Here is a 23,116-nt window from a genome sequence, read left to right as displayed (position 1 = left end):
ATCGCGTTGGGCCGTTTCGGTGGTAAACACGTGACCTTCCCAACCTCCACTCACGTGATCAGGACAGTAACAAAAAAATAAAATAAACAAATCAGGCCTTTCCTGCCTCTCTAATGAAACGTTAGTGGCCCTTTAAGAGCACGTGAGTGAGGGTGATTTTCACAGGCGGCGCACAGCAGCGAGCGGGGCGTCCCGTGACAGCCCGGTGACACACCGCAGCACATGGACGGGGAGGAGTCATGTGACTGCAGCATCAGGTGACGCATTCCAGGCAGCAGCTCGCGCTCAGGGTTAAACCATTGGAATGCTTTGCGGGGGGGCGTGTAAGAAGCCCCGGTTTAATCGCTGCCTTTACTTTCTTTCTGGGAAGTAAACCGCCATTATTTCTCGCCGTATGAAGTGAGTCTCTTAAGAGTGCAGCCAGGCAGAAGTAAGTTCTCGGCCTGTGAAAATTTGAACCCCCCCTCTCAATTCCCACACTTACGGTCGTCCAGAGAAACGGAAGGCAGGGGATGTCATGTGATGTAAACATGGCGGATTGACAGGTGAGTGTGTGTGCATGCAGGGGGCTGCGGTCAGGTTTATATACCCAGGGGTGCTGCGACTTGTAGTGCCACCCGGGGCTATAGCGTGGACTTATGTGGCCAGCTATAGAAGTATGACGAGGGAGGGGGGTGTCGATGGGGACCCCTCAATCTCTAAATCTAAGGGGTCTCAGCTTACAGCAAATGTCCTAGTCCAGGGGTCAGCACTACAAATCCCAGCATGCTCTGTTTATTTCTATGGGAGGTTTTAGAACAACTGAGCAAGTGTGCATGCTGGGAGTTGTAGTTTCACAACAGCAGGAGGTTGCTGACCCCTGGACTAGTCTCTGGGCCAGCTGGGTGTCTGTCAAGGAAAGTGCCCCTGACGGGAACCAAAGGGGCATGGTGACAGGGGGTCGAAGAGGTAGTCGCACGGTGACGGGGGGCGGAGAGGTAGGCGCACGGTGACGGGGGGCGGAGAGGTAGGCGCACGGTGACGGGGGGCGGAGAGGTAGGCGCACGGTGACAGGGGGCGAAGAGGTAGGCGCACGGTGACAGGGGGCGAAGAGGTAGGCGCACGGTGACAGGGGGCGAAGAGGTAGGCGCACGGTGACGGGGGACGGAGAGGAAGGTGCACAGTGACGGGGGACGGAGAGGAAGGTGCACAGTGACGGGGTCGGAGGGTAGGCGCACCCTGACAGGGGCCGGAGAGGTAGGTGCACGGTGACTGGGTCGGAGGGTAGGCGCACCCCGACAGGGGCCGGAGAGGTAGGCATACCGCGCGACAATTTTTACAATGATAGTCTATGGTGTCGCACTGCGACATGCGACATACTGTGACGCGACAGTCGCAAAAAATCCATTCGAGATGAATTTTTCTGTGACTGTCGTGTCCCAGTGGCAGCATGTCGCATTGCGACACCATAGACTATTATTATATGTGTCGCGTGACATTGGTGCGACACGTGTCGTTGTGTAGACCTAGCCTAAGACTTAAAAGTGAACTCTCCTGGTCCCACCACACAGCTGTTAGGTGCAGATCTGCACACGGACAGTCCGCAGTGGAGTCTGGCCTTGGAGCCAAAAACCCTATGGTCCTAGCCTGTGCCCCTTAAAAAAAAAAACACCTGTCAACGGTCCCACGGGCAATGGCGTAACGAGAAATAAATAAATAAGCTGCCAATTTGTCATTTTTTTTGTCACTTCAACTCCCCCCTCCCAAAAAAATATATTTTCTTAAAAATTAAAATTGATCAAAAAGTCACACACACACACACACTTCAAAATGGTATAGCTGAAAAGTACAGATCTCCCCGCAAAAAGTGAGCCCTGACACAGGTCCGTAAGCATAACTACAAAAAAGTTATAGGGGTCAGAATATGGTGCTAACATTTTTGTTTTCCAAGTTTTTTTTTTTCAGTATTAGAATGCAAGAAAAACGATACAGGTGTGGTATCATTGTAATCATACTGATCTGGAGAATGAAGGTAACAGGTCAATTTTACGACATAGTGAACGGCATAAAAAAATAAAAAAAAAACTGGCAGAATTGTGTTTTTTTTTTTGTTTTTTTTTCCAATTAGATCCCACTTTTTTTCCTGCTGCCCACAACATTATATGCAACCGTAAATAGGGCCATTAGAAAGTACAACTTGCCCCTCAAAAAATAAGCCCTCATAAGGCTATGTGAACGCTGCGCATGCGCAGCTTTGTCCATTCATTGCTATGGGACTTCTGACAATAGCTGAGCGCGCTCACTCCGCTGTTTCAGGTGACTGGTCAGTACACGGTGTATGTACACAGTGCCCTTCATTCATGACAGGGCCTTATTCTTGAGATAGGAGTGTGTCCCGCACCTATCTATACGCCATAATCGTCCAGATGTGAAAACCCAAGGGGAGCTCCAATCTTAGGCCACTTTCACACTAGCGTTTTTATTGGATCCGGCAGGGTTCAGCAAAAACGCTTCCGTTACTGATAATACAACCATCTGCATCCGTTATGAACGGATCCGGTTGTATTATCTTTAACGTACCCAAGACGGATCCGTCATGAACTCCGTTGAAAGTCAATGGAGGACGGATCCGTTTTCTATTGTGTCAGAGAAAACGGATCCGTCCCCTCTGACTTGCATTGTGCGTCATGACGTTTTGCTCCGCATCTCCGGTATGAGAACAGAATGGAATGCATTTTGGAGCATTCTGTTCAGTTACGTTTTGTACCCATTGACAATGAGTAGGGACAAAACGGAAGCGTTTTTTTCCGGTATTGAGACCCTATGACGGATCTCGATACTGGAAAATATTAACGCTGGTGTGAAAGTAGCCTTATACATATCTGACACAACCACAGGACACTTACACGTATCTCTAGTACCTTGCCCTTCATGGTGGCCGTCGACTCGAGCATTCATACGGACAAAGCACGAAGATGTGGATGGGAGTCGTATAAACAGTAGAGTATGTGCATGAATGGAGGGAGCGCTCCTCTTATATGGCCCCCTCTCCATTCATTGTCTGCAGCCGCCTCACCAGGCAAGATGGGGGGGCAGGGACCCCCTATTCTGAAGATGGGTGCAGCCTAGGTCCCAGAGGTGAGACCTGCATCTATCAGACATGTATGGCATATCCTAATATAGGACTACACCTTTAAAAGATTAACCAATGCCTGCAAACACCACCACTAGAGGGAGCTCCCTGTATCTGGATCAGACCTTTAAAGTCAGCTTCTTACCCACCTCTAGGTGGCACTAGAGTGTTTTCCATCTGAAAGGGAATTGGCATATTTTTTTCCCAGGAAGCTTTGCTTGTAAGACTCCCTACACCTGCTGGATCTCTGCAAGGAGAGTTACACTGAGGCTTATAATATATCTACATGCATTAAAGGGGTGACTTTGAAGCCGACCACTTCTTTGGTCCAGATCGGTGACCCTGAACATAAAAAAGCAAAGACTTGCCTTTCCATGGTCCCACCACTGCTCTGCTCCCCGCGGCTTCTGGTCCCTGCAGGAGTAATAAGAGCCCGGTTCCCCCGGACCCCTGCAGCCAGTCACAGACCTCAGTGGCTTGAATCGTACGTCTCTGCTGTGATATAGTGTTGAAGCCTCTGAGACCTTTAATTGGCCTCAGCAGTCACATGCCCTTCCTGGTCCTGCGGGGATCGCAGACGGGGGAGTCTTCCTTTTTTCTGTTTAGGGGCTTCAGGGACACAGGTATGGACCTTGGTTGCCAGCTTCAAGGCTGGACAAGTCCTCACAGGACATCACTGGAAACTTGACTTCTCTGCTTCAAAATTGGACTATGGAAAGGGAATTGCTGTTTAAGTAGTTGTCTCCGCTCTGCTAACTCTGCTCTTACGTGTTCAGTTCTTAGAGGATGACAATCTGTATGTCTGGAGCGAGAGGAGCTGATGGCCATCGCTGGATGACACGGCTGTAAGCTGACTCCAAGCCTGTCCGCGAGAATCATGAACGCCATTGTAGCTCTGTGCCACTTCTGTGAACTCCATGGACCCCGCACTCTGTTCTGCACTGAAGCTCTGCACTCGCCCCTCCCCCAGGGAGCGGCCTGCGGGGATAGCCTGGGTCAGGGGGACCAGGTGGAAGAGGAGGAAGGAGGAATTCAGATGAGTAGCAGGATCCGTTCTCACAGCCCTGCCGATGGCGCCAGTGCGGAGTCCAACAGCCCCAGGCTGAAGAAGTCTGATATGTGTGAGGTAAACCGAATGTGTGGACCCCGGAGGGCGAATTGTGGTCTGTAAGAAACTGATCTCCTCGACTGTCGAGGGCAGTATTATAGTAGTTATATTCTTGTACATAGAAGCAGTATTATAGTAGTTATATTCTTGTACATAGGAGCAGTATTATAGTAGTTATATTCTTGTATATAGGAGCAGTATTATAGTAGTTATATTCTTGTACATAAGAGCAGTATTATAGTAGTTATATTCTTGTATATAGGAGCAGTATTATAGTAGTTATATTCTTGTACATCGGAGCAGTATTATAGTAGTTATATTCTTGTACATATGAGCAGTATTATAGTAGTTATATTCCTGTACATAGGAGCAGTATTATAGTAGTTATATTCTTGTACATAGAAGCAGTATTATAGTAGTTATATTCTTGTACATAGAAGCAGTATTATAGTAGTTATATTCTTGTATATAGGAGCAGTATTATAATAGTTATATTCCTGTACATAGGAGCAGTATTATAGTAGTTATATTCTTGTACATAGGAGCAGTATTATAGTAGGTATATTCTTGTACATAGGGAACAGTATTGTAGTAGTTATATTCTTGTACATAGGAGGCAGTATTATAGTAGTTATATTCTTGTACATAGGAGCAGTATTATAGTAGTTATATTCTTGTACATAGGAGCAGTATTATAGAAGTTATATTCTTGTACATAGGAGGCAGTATTATAGTAGTTATATTCTTGTACATAGGAGGCAGTATTATAGTAGTTATATTCTTGTACATAGGAGCAGTATTATAGTAGTTATATTCTTGTACATAGGAGCAGTATTATAGTAGTTATATTCTTGTACATAGGAGGCAGTATTATAGTAGTTATATTCTTGTACATAGGAGGCAGTATTATAGTAGTTATATTCTTGTACATAGGAGCAGTATTATAGTAGTTATATTCTTGTACATAGGAGCGGTATTATAGTAGTTATATTCTTGTACATAGGAGCGGTATTATAGTAGTTATATTCTTGTACATAGGAGCGGTATTATAGTAGTTATATTCTTGTACATAGGAGCGGTATTATAGTAGTTATATTCTTGTACATAGGAGGCAGTATTATAGTAGTTATATTCCTGTACATAGGAGCAGTATTATAGTAGTTATATTCTTGTACATAGGAGCAGTATTATAGTAGTTATATTCTTGTACATAGGAGGCAGTATTATAGTAGTTATATTCTTGTACATAGGAGCAGTATTATAGTAGTTATATTCTTGTACATAGGAGGCAGTATTATAGTAGTTATATTCTTGTACATAGGAGCGGTATTATAGTAGTTATATTCTTGTACATAGGAGCGGTATTATAGTAGTTATATTCTTGTACATAGGAGCGGTATTATAGTAGTTATATTCTTGTACATAGGAGCGGTATTATAGTAGTTATATTCTTGTACATAGGAGCGGTATTATAGTAGTTATATTCTTGTACATAGGAGGCAGTATTATAGTAGTTATATTCTTGTATATAGGAGGCAGTATTATAGTAGTTATATTCTTGTATATAGGAGGCAGTATTATAGTAGTTATATTCTTGTACATAGGAGCAGTATTATAGTAGTTATATTCTTGTACATAGGAGCAGTATTATAGTAGTTATATTCTTGTACATAGGAGCAGTATTATAGTAGTTATATACTAGGAGCAGTATTATAGTAGTTATATTCTTGTACATAGGAGCAGTATTATAGTAGTTATATTCTTGTACATAGGAGCAGTATTATAGTAGTTATATTCTTGTACATAGGAGCAGTATTATAGTAGTTATATTTTTGTCTATGGGGGTGGTGCTATAATTATACTTTTGCAGTTAGAAACTTCCTCAGAGTAGTTGTCACTTCCTTTACCTCGCTTTTTTTTGGCAGTACATGCAAATCCTCTGAGGAAAGAGAACATGAAATCTGTGCTCTATCCTGAAGCGTGATGAGTGATACTAAATGGGTCATCCAAGTTTTTGAAATTGCTAGCCTATCTTTGGATCAGTGAGAGGTCTGGCTGTGGGTATACCTGGCAATCATCTGTTTGAAGTTGTCAGTCCTGCAGCCTCTTACTAACCTGGGTGACTCCTTTAATAGCTATTCTAGAAGGTTATATTTACGCCATAAATAGAGAACGATGGGCGCTGGACTCCAGCTCTGGCAGACGTTCATTACGACAGTTCTCCTGTGTAATTATACAGCAGTGTTGCTCCTGTTGTTCATTAATAGAGTCTGGAGTTTGGCATTGACTTTTTTGTTTTTTTATATACATATTCTGTTTTTCTGATTCAGGGCTGCCGGTCTTTGGATGCCTGCCACCCTGGGTATATCAGCCATGACAAGGAGACTTCCATTAAATATGTCAGCCACCAGCATCCCAACCATCCTCAGCTCTTCAGTATCGTGCGGCAGGCCTGTGTACGCAGCTTAAGCTGTGAGGTAATAACAACTGCAGTCACCGCTTCACAAAAATCAAGTGTTGTGAGTGGAAAAAATAAATAAAAAATTGTACTATTTTGTGTAGAACAGAAATGAAAAGTGATAGTGACAGAACTGCAGAATCAGACTACAGAAGGTCTGTTTGTAGTCTGTAACCGTGGAGACACCCCAATCTGCATAGGAGCTGTATATACAAAACTATAGATTTTTGTACTGTAAACTTTTTTTTTTTTTTCTTTTAATTTAACCTTGGGTGGATTTGAGCAATTAAAATCGGTTACAAAAGTGCGCATACCCTTTTAAATTGAATATTTTTTCTTTTTTTTTTTCTTTCTTTAGGTCTGCCCTGGCAGGGAAGGTCCCATTTTCTTTGGGGATGAGCAACACGGTTTTGTTTTCAGCCACACGTTCTTTATCAAGGACAGTCTGGCCCGGGGGTTTCAGCGCTGGTACAGTATCATCATCGTCATGATGGACAGGATCTACTTGATCAACTCCTGGCCTTTCCTTTTGTCCAAGATCAGAGGGATTATAGACGAGCTTCAAGGGAAGGCAATAAAAGTAAGCAAAGTCCCCCAAAAACAGGGCTCCAAAAATCTGTATGGGATTAAAGGGGTTTTCCGACTGTTTAAAACTGATGACGTATCCATAGTATAGGTCAGGGTTTCTCAACTCCGGTCCTCGGGACCCACCTACCAGTCTCGTTTTTCAGGATTTCCTTAGTATTGAGCATGTGATATAATTAGTGTCCATGCATCAGGATTTACCCCAGCTATTCATTCTGTGGGATATTCTCAAATCCTGAGCAGTAGGTGGGTCCCGAGGACCGGAGTTGAGAAACCCTGGTATAGGTCATCAATATCAGATCAGGTGAGGTCCAGCACCCGTGACCCTCACCAGTGAACTGTTTGAGGAGGCCACGGGGCTCTGGTCAGCAGCTTACCTTAGGCCAGTGACGCCAGGGTCGGTAACATGGCCTTCTGCAATACCAAGCACAGCCTCTATATAATGTACGGTGCTGTGCTTGGTAGGCCATGAGGAGGCAGCAGCACTCACTAGAGCACCGCGGCCTCCTCAACCAGCTGATCAGCAGGGGTCCCGGCTGTTGGATTCCCACCAATCAGATACTGATATCCTATACTAAGGATAGGCCATCAGTATAAAACGGTCGGGAAAACCCAAAGTTTACCCCTTTCATCAGATCGGGGGTCATTGATCATACAGTTCTGTTGAATTTTGCAGGTGTTTGAAGCGGAGCAGTTTGGGTGTCCACAGCGGCCCCTTAGAATTAACATGGCATTCACACCTTTTTTGCACCAGAGAAATGGCAATGCGGCTCGATCTCTGACATCGCTCACCAATGATGATAATTTATGGGCCTGTCTGCACACGTCCTTTGCCTGGTAAATTCAGGATTCCTCGGTTTACTTTAAGAATTTTGAAACACTATTTCTAATATTTTCTAGGCCAAGACTTATTATTTTGGTGTGGTGGTATATTGATGTGATAAGGTCTCCCGCAGGTTGCTGAAGGCTTGTGGTTGCCGTCTGACTGAGAAGCTGCTCGAGGGGGCCCCCACAGAGGACACTTTGGTGCAGATGGAAAAGCAGGCAGGTTTGTGTGATTACTTATTGGAATAGTATAAAACTATGGTGGGAACTGGTGGTTTGTATATCGCTGTGTCACTGGGAGATGTGGTTCACCAGGGACTGGGAGCTCTGGTTATCACTAGGTCACCAGGAACTCAGAGATCTGGATGTCACTGGGTGCTGTAGATATTACTGGGTCACCGGGGACTGGGAGCTGTAGATATTACTGGGTCGCCGGGACTGGGAGCTGTAGATATTACTGGGTCGCCGGGGACTGGGAGCTGTAGATATTACTGGGTCACCGGGGACTGGGAGCTCTGGATGTCACTGGGTCACCAGGGACTGGGAGCTCTGGATGTCACTGGGTCACCGGGGACTGGGAGCTGTAGATATTACTGGGTCGCCGGGGACTGGGAGCTCTGGATGTCACCAGGGACTGGGAGCTCTGGATGTCACTGGGTCACCAGGGACTGGGAGCCCTGGATGTCACTGGGTCACCAGGGACTGGGAGCCCTGGACGTCACTGGGTCACCAGGGACTGGGAGCCCTGGACGTCACTGGGTCACCAGGGACTGGGAGCCCTGGACGTCACTGGGTCACCAGGGACTGGGAGCCCTGGACGTCACTGGGTCACCAGGGACTGGGAGCCCTGGACGTCACTGGGTCACCAGGGACTGGGAGCCCTGGACGTCACTGGGTCACCAGGGACTGGGAGCCCTGGACGTCACTGGGTCACCAGGGACTGGGAGCTCTAGATAATTAGCTTAATTTTTCCACAGACTTGGAAGAGGAGTGTGCAGCCTGGGAGAGTCATGAAGAAGAGGGTCAATCCTGGTCTCCACCTGAAGTTCTGGAGGGAAGAGAGCTGTCCAAATGCCATACAGAATCCTCCGCCCTGTCGGATTGCGGCTGGAACATGCGGAGGACAGCCGTGTTCCGGTCTTTGCGGCACATGAGACAGGTGGGAGTATATGAACACATGAAATGTGACAATATTAAGTATACAGGCTGCATAGAAATCCGCAGTGCTGGCTGAACGTTGTGCCAGATTCAGAATCCATCTCTACACGTTTTCTGTTTGCATTCAGGTGCTCGGTGCTTCCGCCTTCCGCATGCTGGCCTGGCACATTCTTATGGGCAATCAAGTCATTTGGAAAGGACAGGACCGAGAGCTCATCCAGTCTGCCTTTGATGTCCTGCAGGTTTGTGCAGCTGGAATACATGGCTGCTCATAGGTTACATGGCATACCTAAATACCAGATTAACTTTTTCGTCCTCTGTTATTCAGGCCATGCTCCCCGTGGGCTGTGTTCGTGTGATCCCATACAGTGAGAAGTATGAAGATGCCTATAGGTGCAACTTCCTGGGACTGAGTCCCCAGGCAGAGATCCCCCTGCACGTGCAGTCCTCTGGTGAGTCCAAAACTCATGCAGACATAGGGATGTAGCAGAGTCAGGAGGATGTACGCTCTTTCGTCACTCTCTGATGTGCAGATGGACAGGTCACAGGCTGCCATTACCCCTCAGTATGTTTTTTGCACAGAATTTGCAGTCATGATTGATGTCCGCACGGCTCCAAGATCCAACCTGTACCCCGTCTTGTTTTTGGACGACGAGCCGCTCAGCAAGTATGAGTTTGCTGTGACGAGTGGGAGCCCCGTGGCCACAGACAGGGGTGAGATATACCAGCACGATGGGTTGATGCCTGTATGCATCACTCCATATGGTACATGTCCAGATTACCTGGTATTTTGTCTCCCACAGTGGGATTGACGATCCTGAACAAAATAGAAGCTGCTCTGAGCAACGAGAACCTGTCCATGGACGTGGTGGAGCAGTGCTTGGTGTGCCTGAAGGAGGAGTGGATGAAGTAAGGGCTGCAGGTCTTCTACTGGGGGAATGTGAGGGGAAACGCTGGTAATGCAGAATCCAGTGACAATGAACTCCTGCCAATGTGGAGTAGCCCCAATAGTCTGGTTATGAGTAGGTAAAGGCTATGTACACCTTTGGGGGCAATGTTTTTTTTATTTTATTTTTATTGTTGCATTGTACTCATTTTGAGCTAAAAATTTTTTTTTAATTGGTCTTTATTAAAAAGTTTTGAACCCCTTTCTCTGTACAGTCTTGAGATTCTCTAGTAGCTCTTTATTTTACTCTGTTCTGTCTGTTTATGACATTTTTAGTAATTTAGAGATAAGATTTATTTATATACAGTTCACACAGCTAGACAGTTAACCCTTTGTGACAGAACAGGTAAATATTTCTAATAAAGACCAATTGGATTTTTTATTTTTTTTGCCCAAAACGAGTAAAATGCAATCATAAAAAATTGCCTCCGAAGGTGTACATAGCCTTTAAGGGGGCTAATGGATAAGTGTCTGATCGTAGGGGTCCGATGGCTGGGACCAATACCGATATTGGTCTTTTGTCTCCGCTCCAAAATCATCTTCTGAGCGGAAACCTAACGGACCCCATTATAGTCTATGGGGGTCTATGGGGTCCGTAGGCTCCGTTCGGCTCAGTCATGAGCCGAATCCGTCCTTTCCGTTCTCCTGCTCCTATAACGGAGCAGGAGAACGGAAAGGCTGAACGCTGATGTGAACAAGGCCTAAATGAAAACATTCTTCACACAAGAGCAGCAAGTTCTGATGCACGCTTTCAGTTCTCTGCCCTTATCCAGGTCTCTGTCAGTGGATAGAACAGAGTATATTAGAAACTTTCAGAACTTTTCATGATTTAAGATTTATTTACATTAAAACCCTTTATGCCCTGGAGGTCGTGTGTAGGGATGAGCGAATTGGCTTCGGATGAAACATCCAAAGTTGTGTCGCATAAAACTTCGTTCTAATACTGTGCGGAGCTGGAGCTCCGTACAGTATTAGAATGTATTGGCTCCGATGAGCTGAAGTTATTGCTTCGTGAAGTCTTGCAAGACTTCCCGTAGTAACTTCATAAATTAATTTGTACTGTAAAAAAAAAAAATTCCCGAACTTGAGTTTGGTTCCAAATGGTTTTTTACAGTACAAATTAATTTATGAAGCAATAACTTCGGCTCATCAGAGCCAATACATTCTAACACTGTACGGAGCTCCTGCTCCGTACAGTATTAGAACAAAGTTTTATGCGAATCGACTTTGGATGTTTCATCTGAAGTCGATTCGCTCATCCCTAGTTGTGTGCAATTCCGTGTCAAACAACTCGCAATATTTTCTATAGAAATAGAGTTGCTAGTGAAAAGTTGCACTCTGATTTACTGCTTTCTCCATAGGTTTTACGGAGAATTGCCAGGACCTTGTCTTGCATTGTAGCCTGAGACTTTCATATAACTTTTGGATGTCATAAAGATATATCACAGACTTTGATTGGTGTGGGTCTGAGTGCTGAGATCCCCTCCCACCGATCGCTAGGATGAGGAGAGAGAAGCGCCTACATAGCGTGCTCTCTCTCCTCGCTGCAGGAGATGTGCTGAATAGAAAGTCCCTCTCGATCTATCCGCTGCAGTGAGGAGACAGAGCACTCTATGCAATCCCTTCTCGTTCTAGCTGTCAGTGGGGGTCTCAACACTAAGACCCCCAACGATCCAAACCTTTGATATGTATAGATTTACTATCCATAGGATAGATTATCAGTATGTGATCTGTGGGGGTCCGACTCCTGGCACTCCCACCGATCAGCTGTTTGAAGAGGCCGCAGTGCTTTGGAGAGTGCTGCAGCCTCTTCCTAGGCCAGTGGCGCCATGGTCATCGGTCGCATGACCTATTTGTAGCCCAGTCAAGTGAGTAGGTCCGGGCTGCAGTACCCAAGCACAATCACTATACTATGGAGGCCGAAATGCTCAGCGGAGCACCATGGCCTCTTCACACAGCTGATCAGTGTGGGCGTGCCCCCACCGACCGATCTGATGTTGATGACTGATAGGCCGTCAGTACTGAACTCCTGGGAAACCCCTTTAATGATCATTATTCACTCCTATATCTGTTTTATGTTTTAGTAAAGTGAAAGTGCTTTTCAAGTTCACCAAGGTGGACAGCCGCCCCAAAGAGGACACACACAAGCTGCTGGGCATTTTGGGAGCTTCGGAGGAGGACAATGTAAAACTGCTAAAATTTTGGATGACCGGCCTGAGCAAGACCTACAAATCGCACCTGATGTCCAGTGTCCGCAGCCCCACCTCGTCGGAGTGCCGGAACTAAGACTGCAACCTGCGAGGATAGGGACGTGGACCTGTATACTTATGAGCTCGGAGGGCACTCCCAATCGGTCATCGTGAGGGTTACTGTTACAGACACAGTATGAAGATCTGGAATAAATGTGCGCCCTGGTACTAAATACAGCCCCCTGTACTGTATGCAGACAACCGCCAGGGCCTGCTTACATGTATGCTACTACAGTCAGGACTGACCCCCATATAATGGCCTGGGAAGACTTCAGAGAGGACAAAGCTGTCAGCAGTCCTCCATATATCTGCATCGAAATGTAGCCTTCTAGAATACCGCAACACCTGGACCTATGGTTCTGCTGAACTGGACTTGTATCACATAGAACCTACTAGTGCTCCAGGTCTTGCATCTGTATTATGGCCTATAATGTTGGCCTACTATGTAAATCCCTTGCTTTTACCCATTTTTGGCTCTTGATGTTTTTCCTCTCCAGTCACATCCAAAGCTGAATTCAGAATTCTGCCGGTTTACTGTTAACAGAGAGCAGTGCATTGTGGGGAGTCCGGATGAGCCGTAATAGGGTGTCTCTAGACTTATGTACCGCCATATACTGTTAGGTCATGTGTCTGACACGGGGTGGAGCTAAACAGTTGTCTGTTTCCAAGGGCAACCAGAAGAATTCTGACAGCAGCTCTGTATATGAATGGTAAAAACACAAATCAAGTCAATAACTACAAAATCAGTGAAGAAAAGAACTTGCACTGTAAGGCTGTATTCACATCTGCATTGAAGACGCTGTCACCTGTTCGGTCAAAAATGCTGCCGAAAATAGGGCCCATATTTGTGGTCGGATCCCGTTGGGTGCCGTTCATGTCGGATTCACAACTTTATAAAGAAGTTTTTAAAGTAACTTTTCTTCAGCACTCTGTCCAGTACGGATCAAGGAAAAAAAATCTACTAAGCTTGATTCTTAAAGGGATTCTCCAAGACTGGGAACCAATGGTGTAGTAAAAAAAATCCCCGCCTGTTCAGAGAGTTGCGGGTCCAACAATAAATCTCCTTTCTCTGTCAGTTCCTGTCCCCGGTAGTCCATAGTGTGCCACGCTGTCCACATGCACATCATTACCGTGACCTGTGCACTTCTACAAGGTCACTGCTGATTGGCCAGCACCGGTGAAGTGCATGTGCGCGGCACGTCATACCTCTGGTCCACCAGGGACTAGAAGATGGGAGCTTGGAGTCTTTTTTTTTTTACTTTTTCACCATGCCCCCGTACCACTGATTCCTAGTCTCAGAGGCCCTCTTTAATTAACCCCTTAAGGACCGGGCTCATTTTCACCTTAAGGACCAGGTCAGTTTTTGCAAATCTGTCCAGTGTCACTTTAAAACGCTTTGACTTATCCAGGCCATTCTGAGATCGTTTTTTCGTCACATATTGTACTTCATGATACTGGTAAAGGGGAGGAGGGGAGGGGGGGGGGGGGGGTCCCGCCTGCCGCGCGGCGGTGATCGGAAATACACATGACGTACCGGTATGTCATGTGTCCTTAAGTACCAGGACATCATGATGTACCGGTACCTCATATGTCCCCAACAGGTTAAAGGGTCATTGTGGGGGTCCAACTTCTAGCATTGCCACCAATCAGCTGTTTGAAGAGGAGCTGGTCAGATCCACGGCCTCTTCCTAGGCCAGTGCCTGGGCTGCAGTACCACACACAGTCACTATACAGCGTAGGGCGCTGTGCTTGCTATGTTATGAGGTGGCAATACAGCGGCTTCTTCAAACACGGATCGGCAGCGATGCTGGGAGTCAGACCCCCACTGATCAAATACTAATGACCTATCCTGAGGATAGACCATCAATACTGAACTACTGGAGAACCCCTTTAACCCGTAGAGTACCTCCGCTGTACATGTATGGCGCTGGTGGACGTGACTCAAGGACCAGCGCCGTACATGTACAGCGGGCTGATCCGGCGGGTGCAGGAGCTGCGCCCACCCGATCAGCGGCACGAACCCGGCAGTCACTGACAGCCGGGCCCTCTCTACATACGCCGGCATTGGTGAAAAAAAACTATGGCGGCGTATTAACCCCTTGTATGTCGCGCTCAAAGCTGACCGCGGCATGCAGAGGGTACGGGTCCCCGTGCTGCAGTGATGGGGACCCGATTGCAGAGAAGGCAGTCCGATGCCTTCCATAGGCATCGGGGCTTGCCTTCTACGGAAGCCTGTGAGATCCAGCCCTTAGGTCTCAAAGGCAGTGATGGCCAGTTCACATTGTTAGCCCGCGAACACATGCGGGCTGCCATCTTTTCTCACAAGTCCGGCGATGCACAGGTGAGCCCTTACCTGTGCCTGTGCGCGAGCCGGTCTGAAATCAAATGCGGTCAGCGGGAGCAGGCAGTTCTGAGAACAGCCCGATGAAGGCCTCCGGCGGCTGTTCTCAGAACTGCCTGCTCCCGGTGACCACATTTGATTTCAGACTGGCACAGGCACAGGTAAGGGCTCACCTGTGCATCGCCGGACTTGTGAGAAAAGATGGCAGCCCGCATGTGTTCGCGGGCTAACAATGCGAACTGGCCATCACTGCTCACAGGAAGGCTGTCAGCATACAAGCTGACATGCAATGCATTACAATACACAATGTATTGCAATGCATTGCAGAGGGGATCAGACCCCAGAAGTTGAAGTCACAGAGTGGGACAAAAAAAGAAGTTTTTTTTCATAATAAAAAAAAAATATACAGTCAGGTCCATAAATATTGGGACATCCATGCAATTCTAACATTTTTGGCTCTATACACCACCACAATGGATTTGAAATGAAACAAACAAGACATGCTTTAACTGCAGACTGTCGGCTTTAATTTGAGGGTATTTAAATCCAAATCAGGAGAATGGTGCAGGAATTACAACAGTTTGCATATGTGCCTCCCACTTGTTAAGGAACCAAAAGTAATGGGACAATTGGCTTCTCAGCTATTCCATGGCCAGGTCCATTAGGCGTGGCCAAAACAACTGTTTGGAACATTCTTAAAAAGAAGGAAGGCATCGGTGAGCTCAGCGACACCGGAAAACCACGGAAAACAACTGTGGTGGATGACCGAAGAATTCTTTCCCTGGTGAAGAAAACACCCTTCACAACAGTTGGCCAGATCAAGAACACTCTCCAGGAGGTAGGTGTATGTGTGTCAAAGCCAACAATCAGGAGAAGACTTCACCAGAGTGAATACAGAGGGTTCACCACAAGATGTAAACCATTGGTGAGCCTCAAAAACAGGAAGGCCAGATTAGAGTTTGGCAAACGACATTTAAAAAAGCCTTCACAGTTCTGGAACAACATCCTATGGACAAATGAGACCAAGATCAACTTGTGCCAGAGTGATGGGAAGAGAAGAGTATGGAGAAGGAAAGGAGCTGCTCATGATCCTAAGCATACCACCTCATCAGTGAAGCATGGTGGTGGCAGTGTCATGGCGTGGGCATATATGGCTGCCAATAGAACTGGTTCTCTTGTATTTATTGATGATGTGACTGCTGACAAAAGCAGCAGGATGAATTCTGAAGTGTTTCGGGCAATATTATCTGCTCATATTCAGCCAAAGGCTTCAGAACTCATTGGACGGCGCTTCACAGTGCAGATGGACAATGACCCAAAACATACTGCAAAAGCAACCAAAGAGTTTTTTAAGGGAAAGAAGTGGAATGTTCTGCAATGGCCAAGTCAATCACCGGACCTGAATCCGATTGAGCTGCATTTCACTTGATGAAGACAAAACTGAAGGGAAAATGCCCCAAGAACAAGCAGGAACTGAAGACAGTTGCACTAGAGGCCTGGCAGAGCATCACCAGGGATGAAACCCAGCGTCTGGTGATGTCTATGCGTTCCAGACTTCAGGCTGTAATTGACTGCAAAGGATTTGCAACCAAGTATTAAAAAGTGACAGTTTGATTTATGATTATTATTCTGTCCCATTACTTTTGGTCCCTTAACAAGTGGGAGGCACATATGCAAACTGCTGTAATTCCTGCACCGTTCACCTGATTTGGATGTAAATCCCCTCAAATTACAGCTGACAGTCTGCAGGTAAAGCACATCTTGTTCGTTTCATTTCACATCCATTGTGGTGGTGTATAGAGCCAAGAATGTTAGAATTGTGTCCATGTCCCAATATTTATGGACCTGACTGTATATATAAAAAAAAAAAAAAAAAGGAACAGACATATTGGGTATTGCCGCATTAGTAACGACCGGCTCTATAAAAATATCACATGATCCTCACCTGAACGCCGTAGAAAAAATTAAATGAAAACTGTGCTAAAAAAACACCTTTTTTTTTTTTTTTTTTGGTCACCTTCCATCACAAAAAGTGCAACACCAAGCTATCAAAAAGGTGTATGTCCCCCAAAATAGTACCAATCAAACTGTTGCCTCATCCCGTAAAAAAATTAGCCCCTACATAAAATAATCGGGCAAAATAAAACTATGGCTCCCTCAGAATATGGAGACGCTAAAACATGATTTTTTTTTTGTTGTTTCAAAAATGCTTTTATTGTGTTAAAAGTGAAAAAAATAAAAAAGTTGACATATTAGGTATCGCTGTGTCCGTAACAACCGGGTCTATTAAAATATCATATGACCTAACCCCTTAGGTGAACACCGTAAAAAAATAAAATAAAAACGGTGTCAAAAAAGCCCTTTTTTGTCACCTTACATCACAAAAAGTGTAATACCAAGCAATCAAAAAGTCATACGCACCCCAAAATAGTACCAATCAAACCATCATCTCTTCCCGCAAAAAATGAGGCCCTACAAAATAAAAAAACTTTGGCTTTCAGAATATGGAGACACTAAAAACCCTGCAAAAACCACATGGCGTTCCTTTCCTTCTGTGCCCTGCCATGTGCCCATACAGCAGTTTACGATCACATATGGGGGGTTTCTGTAAACTACAGAATCAGGGTATTAAATATTGAGTTTTGTTTGGCTGTTAACCCTTGCTTTGTTACTGGAAAAAATGGATTAATATGGAAAATCTGCCAAAAAAGTGAAGTTCTGAAATTTCATCTCCTTTTTTCTTCAATTCTTGTGGAACACCTAAGGCCTCTTTCACACGGGCGAGTTTTCCCGCGCGGGTGCAATGCGTGACGTGAACGCATTGCACCCGCACTGAATCAGGACCCATTCATTTCTATGGGGCTGTTCACATGCGCGGTGATTTTCATGCATCACTTGTGCGTTGCGTGAAAATCTAAGCATGTTCTATATTCTGCGTTTTTCACACAACGCAGGCCCCATAGAAGTGAATGGGGCTGCGTGAAAATCGCAAGCATCCGCAAGCAAGTGCGGATGCGGTGCGATTTTCACGCACGGTTGCTAGGAGACGATCGGGATGGAGACCCGATCATTATTATTTTTTCCTTATAACATGGTTATAAGGGAAAATAATAGCATTGTTAATACAGAATGCATAGTACAATAGGGCTGGAGGGGTTAAAAAAAATAATTATAATAATATAACTCACCTTAATCCACTTGATCTTGCACCCCCGCTTTTCTTCTGTCTTCTTCTTTGCTGTGCACAGGAAAAGGACCTTTGATGACGTCACAGCGCTCATCACATGGTCTGTCACATGATCCATCACCATGGTAAAAGATTGTGTGATGGACCATGTGATGAGCGCAGTGAAGTCATCAAAGGTCCTATTCCTCAAAGAAGAAGACCGAAGAGAAGCCGGGCTGCGCGATCAAGTGGATTAAGTGAGTTAAATATTTTTTTTAACCCCTCCAGCCCTATTGTACTATGCATTCTGTATTAAGAATGCTATTATTTTCCCTTATAACCATGTTATAAGGGAAAATAATAAAATCTACACACCTGTGAAGAAGTTCGGGTCTGGGTACCAAACATGCAGATTTTTCTCACGCGCGTGCAAAACGCATTACAATGTTTTGCACCCACGTAGAAAAAACGCAAACATGGAACGCAATCGCAGTGAAAACTGACTTGTTTTAGTGTCAAAATCGCACCATTTTCCCTGAACGCATCTGGCCCCAATCCGCAACGCCCGTGTGAAAGGGGCGTAAAGGGTTAACAAAGTTTGTCAAGTTTGACTACCTTGAGGGGTGTAGTTTCTAAAATGGGGCCATTTATGGTTGGTTTCTAGTATGTAAGCCTCACAAAGTGACTTCAGACCTGAACTGGTCCTTTAAAAAGTGGGTTTTGGAAATTTTCTGAAAAAGATTTAAGATTTGCTTCTATACCGGAAAAGAACTGATCAGTTTTAGGGTCCATTCACACGTCCGTTGTTTCTTTCCTGATCTGTTCCATTTTTTGCGGAACAGATCTGGACCAGATCTGGACCCATTCATTTTCAATGGGTCCTGAAAAAAATCGGACAGCTTAATGTCAGATTTTTTTTCAGGACCCATTGAAAATGAATGGGTCCAGATCTGGTCCAGATCTGTTCCGCAAAAAACGGAACAGATCAGGAAAGAAACAACGGACGTGTGAATGGACCCTTATCCCCATGCATTCTGAATGGAGAGAAATCCGTTCAGGATGCATCAGGACGTCTTCAGTTCAGTCATTTTGACTGATCAGGTAAAAGATAAAACCGTAGCATGCTACGGTTTTATCTCCGGCGAAAAAAAACTGAAGACTTGCCTGAACGCCGGATCTGGCATTTTTCCCCATAGGAATGTATTAGTGCCGGATCCGGCATTCAAAATACCGGAATGCCGGATCTGTCCTTCCGGTCTGGGCATGCGCAGACCGGTAAAAATGTGAAAAAAGATACAAGACGGATCCGTCTGTCCGCATGACAAGCGGAGAGATGGATCCGTTCTTGCAATGCATTTGTGAGACGGATCTGCATCCGGATGCGTCTCACAAATGCTTTCAGTCACATGCAGATCGGCGGATCCGGCGGGCAGTTCCGACGACAGAACTGCCCGCCAAATCACACTGCCGCAAGTGTGAAAATAGCCTAAGCCTTCTAACGTCCCCAAAAAATAAAATGGCATTTAAAAAATGATCCAAACATGAAGTAGACATATGGGGAATGTAAAGTAATTACTATTACATGAGGTATCGAAATTTGGAAAGTTGAGAATTTTTCAAATTGTTTGGAAATTTTTAAATAAAAATGAAAAATATTGACAGACATTTACCACTATCATGAAGTACAATGTGTCACGAGAAAACAATCTCAGAATGGCTTGGATAAGTAAAAACGTTCCAAAGTTATTACCACATAAAGTGACATGTCAAATTTCCAAAAAACGGCCTGGTCCTTAAGGTGAAATACGGCAGGGTCCTGAAAGGGTTAACATACGTGGCATAAGGTGACGTCACTGCCCTTCGCACAGGTGACGTCACTGCCCAAGCATAGAGCGTAGCACAGCGGTTGCGTACTGGGAACACCCACGTCCCTGTTAATTCGGGACTGTTGGCAACTATGGGGTTTCAGGGGCAGAGGGGACTACTACTGCCTTAGGCCTCGTGCTGCACCGCAATGCACCAGCACTGACCGTGCGACCTCCGGCTGTGGACGTGGACCCATCCACGTGAGTGGGGTCTGCACCACAAAATAATAGAGCACGCATTACTTTTTTTTAGGGGCGGAGGCACTCCGTAGTGCTTCTGATCCGCACTATATCTTCCGGATTGCGAACCAGCGCAAGTGCATGGGTCAGAATCTGTGATACGGCGCGCGCACCGCCAGTGCCTGTATATTGCAGACCCTCTGTTTGCAGGCTGCAATATGGGCATGGACCTGTGACGGTGGTCTGCATGAGGCCTTATTCAAATGACCATTTTGACCCATATGTTGTCCACCCCAAAACAGTTTTTGAAGGGGAACATGTCACAAGGCCAGCCGAGATTACTTTGGCCTCCCAGTAAATTCCCCTCTCAGTCTATAACAGGTTTTCTTCACAGCACTGGCCGCCATTTTGCGCGCTCCCCTCAGGCAGCGCTAGGAGCCTCTTCCCGCGCTCCTCCCCCGAGGCAGCAGTTCCCGCCATTTCTCAGGCCCCGCCTCCTCGTTCCTGTCATGGTCTCCGCGGTGTCGTGGAGTCTGCTCGGGCTGACCGCTGTGGCCGTGGCGCTGGAGGTTGTGTACCGCTTCCTGACGAGGAGGAGGCCGGTGAGAGAGGTCCTCTTCTTCCCGGCTCCTCTGGTCTGTACGGAGCCGCTGCTGAGCCCAGGGACCTGGTGCTCCTGCCCGTTACCTCATGACCTGGACGGCGCCCTGCCGCAGCTGATGAGGCGGCTCCTCGCGGCCCGGCGCTCTCTGGATCTCTGCGTCTTCACCTTCTCCAGCGCTCCGCTGGCCCGGGCTGTGCTGCTGCTCCATGGCCGGGGGGTCCGGGTGAGAGTCATCACCGACAGCGACTACATGGCGGCCTCTGGCTCTCAGATCGGCGCCCTGCGGAAGGCGGGTAAGATGGCGCTGAGTGACTGGGGGGAGAGTACAATGTACTCAGTATATGGGGGATAGGGGGAGAGAGTATATGGGGGGGGAGAGAGTATATGGGGGGGGAGAGAGTATATTGGGGGGGGGGGGGCGGAGATAGTATATGGGGGGGAGAGAGTATATGGGGGGTGTTTATGGGGGGGAGAGAGTATATGGGGGGTTTTATGGGGGGGGGGGGGAGTATATGGGGGGTGTTTATGGGGGGGAGAGAGTATATGGGGGGTGTTTATGGGGGGGGGGGGAGAGTATATTGGGGGGTGTTTATGGGGGGGGGAGAGAGTATATTGGGGGGGAGAGAGTATATGGGGGGTGTTTATGGGGGGGAGAGAGTATATGGGGGGTGTTTATGGGGGGGAGAGAGTATATGGGGGTGTTTATGGGGGGGAGAGAGTATATGGGGGTGTTTATGGGGGGGAGAGAGTATATGGGGGGTGTTTATGGGGGGGAGAGAGTATATGGGGGGTGTTTATGGGGGGGAGAGAGTATATGGGGGGGTGTTTATGGGGGGGGGAGAGAGTATATGGGGGGGTGTTTATGGGGGGGAGAGAGTATATGGGGGGGTGTTTATGGGGGGGGGGAGAGAGTATATGGGGGGGTGTTTATGGGGGGGGGAGAGAGTATATGGGGGGGTGTTTATGGGGGGGGGAGAGAGTATATGGGGGGGTGTTTATGGGGGGGGGAGAGAGAGTATATGGGGGGGTGTTTATGGGGGGGGGGAGAGAGTATATGGGGGGGGGTTTATGGGGGGGGGAGAGAGTATATGGGGGGGTGTTTATGGGGGGGGGAGAGAGTATATGGGGGGGTGTTTATGGGGGGGGGGGAGGGTATATGGGGGGGTGTTTATGGGGGGGGGAGAGAGTATATGGGGGGGTGTTTATGGGGGGGGGGAGAGAGTATATGGGGGGGGAGAGAGTATATGGGGGGGGAGAGAGTATATGGGGGGGTGTTTATGGGGGGGTGTTTATGGGGGGGGAGAGAGTATATGGGGGGGGGGGGGGAGTATATGGGGGGGATTATGGGGGGAGAGAGTATATGGGTGGGGTGATTATGGGGGGGGAGAGAGTATATGGGGGGGAGAGAGTATATGGGGGGGGTGATTATGGGGGGAGAGAGTATATTGGGGGGTTGAGGGATTACTGGGGGGAGAGTACTGGTGGTCTGGGATGACTGGGAAGGGGTGATAGTACGTGCAGGGGCTGTGACAAACGGAGAGGGGGGGGGCAGTAGTATATTGGGGGGGGGGGAATTGGTGCTGCACCTGCTTTGTCGATGGGCGTGACTCGGTCCAATAGCTGCAGGTCACCAGTCCCGAGTACATATAGGACTCCTTTAACCGGAGCCTTATCTTGCAGGTGTGGAGGTCCGTCACAGTCAGTCCTCTGGCTTCATGCACCACAAATTTTCGGTAGTGGACAAGAGCATCGTCATAACTGGATCCATGAATTGGACTATGCAGGCCATCCAGACAAACCGAGAGAACCTCCTCATCACAGATGATGGCATCTGCGTCAGGGCTTACATGGAGGAGTTTGAGCGTCTCTGGGAGGAGTATGACCCCGCCAGCTACAGTTTCTTTCCGGAAGAGGATGAGAAGGGACCCTGATGTCTCATTTGTGACCACCCTGCCACTGGACACACACAGCGATCAGTGGTGTTTTGAGAGGATCGCTTATTGTTTTAAGTTTTACATTTTCAATTACTAAGAGCCGCCCGGTACAGCAGAGAACCAGCAGCGCGGTATCTGTCACTGGAGGACATGGATGTAGATGGCCTTGCATGTAGCATAGATCAGGATGGAGGAAGCTGTTCGGTCCTTCACCCGTGTGCAGTCCAGCTTTCTGTAGACCGTTCTCTAAGTCCACACATTGATCTGCACAGGCCACGTCTGCAGCCGGGATAACACATAGTTACCTGGAGGGTGCATGGCGCGATACTACAGTAGGTACTATGTTTCTGAATGTTTTTAAGAGTAGTCCTCTAGATGTCAATACACATTAAATGAAGGATGGCAGAACCTGCCGATTTCCTTAAAGGGAACCTGTGACCTGCATTTTGTGTATAGAGCTGAGGACATGGGTTGCTAGATGGTCGCTAGCACATCCGCAATACCCAGTCCCCATAGCTCTGTTTGCTTTTATTGTGTAAAAAAACCCGATTTGGTACATATGCAAATTACCCTGAGATGAATTAG

The 23,116-nt window shown here is 47.0% G+C and overlaps 2 protein-coding genes across 3 annotated transcripts; both read left to right on the top strand.

The window, feature by feature from the left end:
* Nucleotides 1-356: 356 nt before the first annotated feature.
* Nucleotides 357-13,735, top strand: FLCN (folliculin). 2 transcript variants are annotated; one of them, XM_040440700.1, is made up of 12 exons: nt 357-545; nt 3,889-4,238; nt 6,551-6,697; nt 7,037-7,258; nt 7,940-8,100; nt 8,220-8,311; nt 9,066-9,247; nt 9,375-9,488; nt 9,575-9,698; nt 9,829-9,960; nt 10,050-10,155; nt 12,277-13,735. In XM_040440700.1, the coding sequence occupies exons 2-12, from the start codon at nt 3,990-3,992 to the stop codon at nt 12,476-12,478; spliced, it is 1,731 nt and encodes a 576-aa protein (XP_040296634.1). In that variant the 5' UTR covers nt 357-545; nt 3,889-3,989; the 3' UTR covers nt 12,479-13,735. The 2 variants fall into 2 exon arrangements, with proteins under 2 accessions (XP_040296634.1, XP_040296635.1); XM_040440701.1 differs by lacking the exon at nt 357-545 and adding an exon at nt 1,942-2,011.
* A 6,538-nt stretch (nt 13,736-20,273) lies between these two features.
* PLD6 (phospholipase D family member 6) lies at nt 20,274-22,861 on the top strand. The gene is made up of 2 exons (XM_040440799.1): nt 20,274-20,890; nt 22,278-22,861. The coding sequence occupies exons 1-2, from the start codon at nt 20,275-20,277 to the stop codon at nt 22,526-22,528; spliced, it is 867 nt and encodes a 288-aa protein (XP_040296733.1). The 5' UTR covers nt 20,274; the 3' UTR covers nt 22,529-22,861.
* Nucleotides 22,862-23,116: the final 255 nt, after the last annotated feature.

This window comes from Bufo bufo, chromosome 7, assembly GCF_905171765.1.
Source record: "Bufo bufo chromosome 7, aBufBuf1.1, whole genome shotgun sequence".
NCBI classification, from domain to species: Eukaryota; Metazoa; Chordata; class Amphibia; order Anura; family Bufonidae; genus Bufo; species Bufo bufo.
Note: the sequence above shows the minus strand (reverse complement) of the source record. Positions and strands in the feature narration are given on the sequence as shown.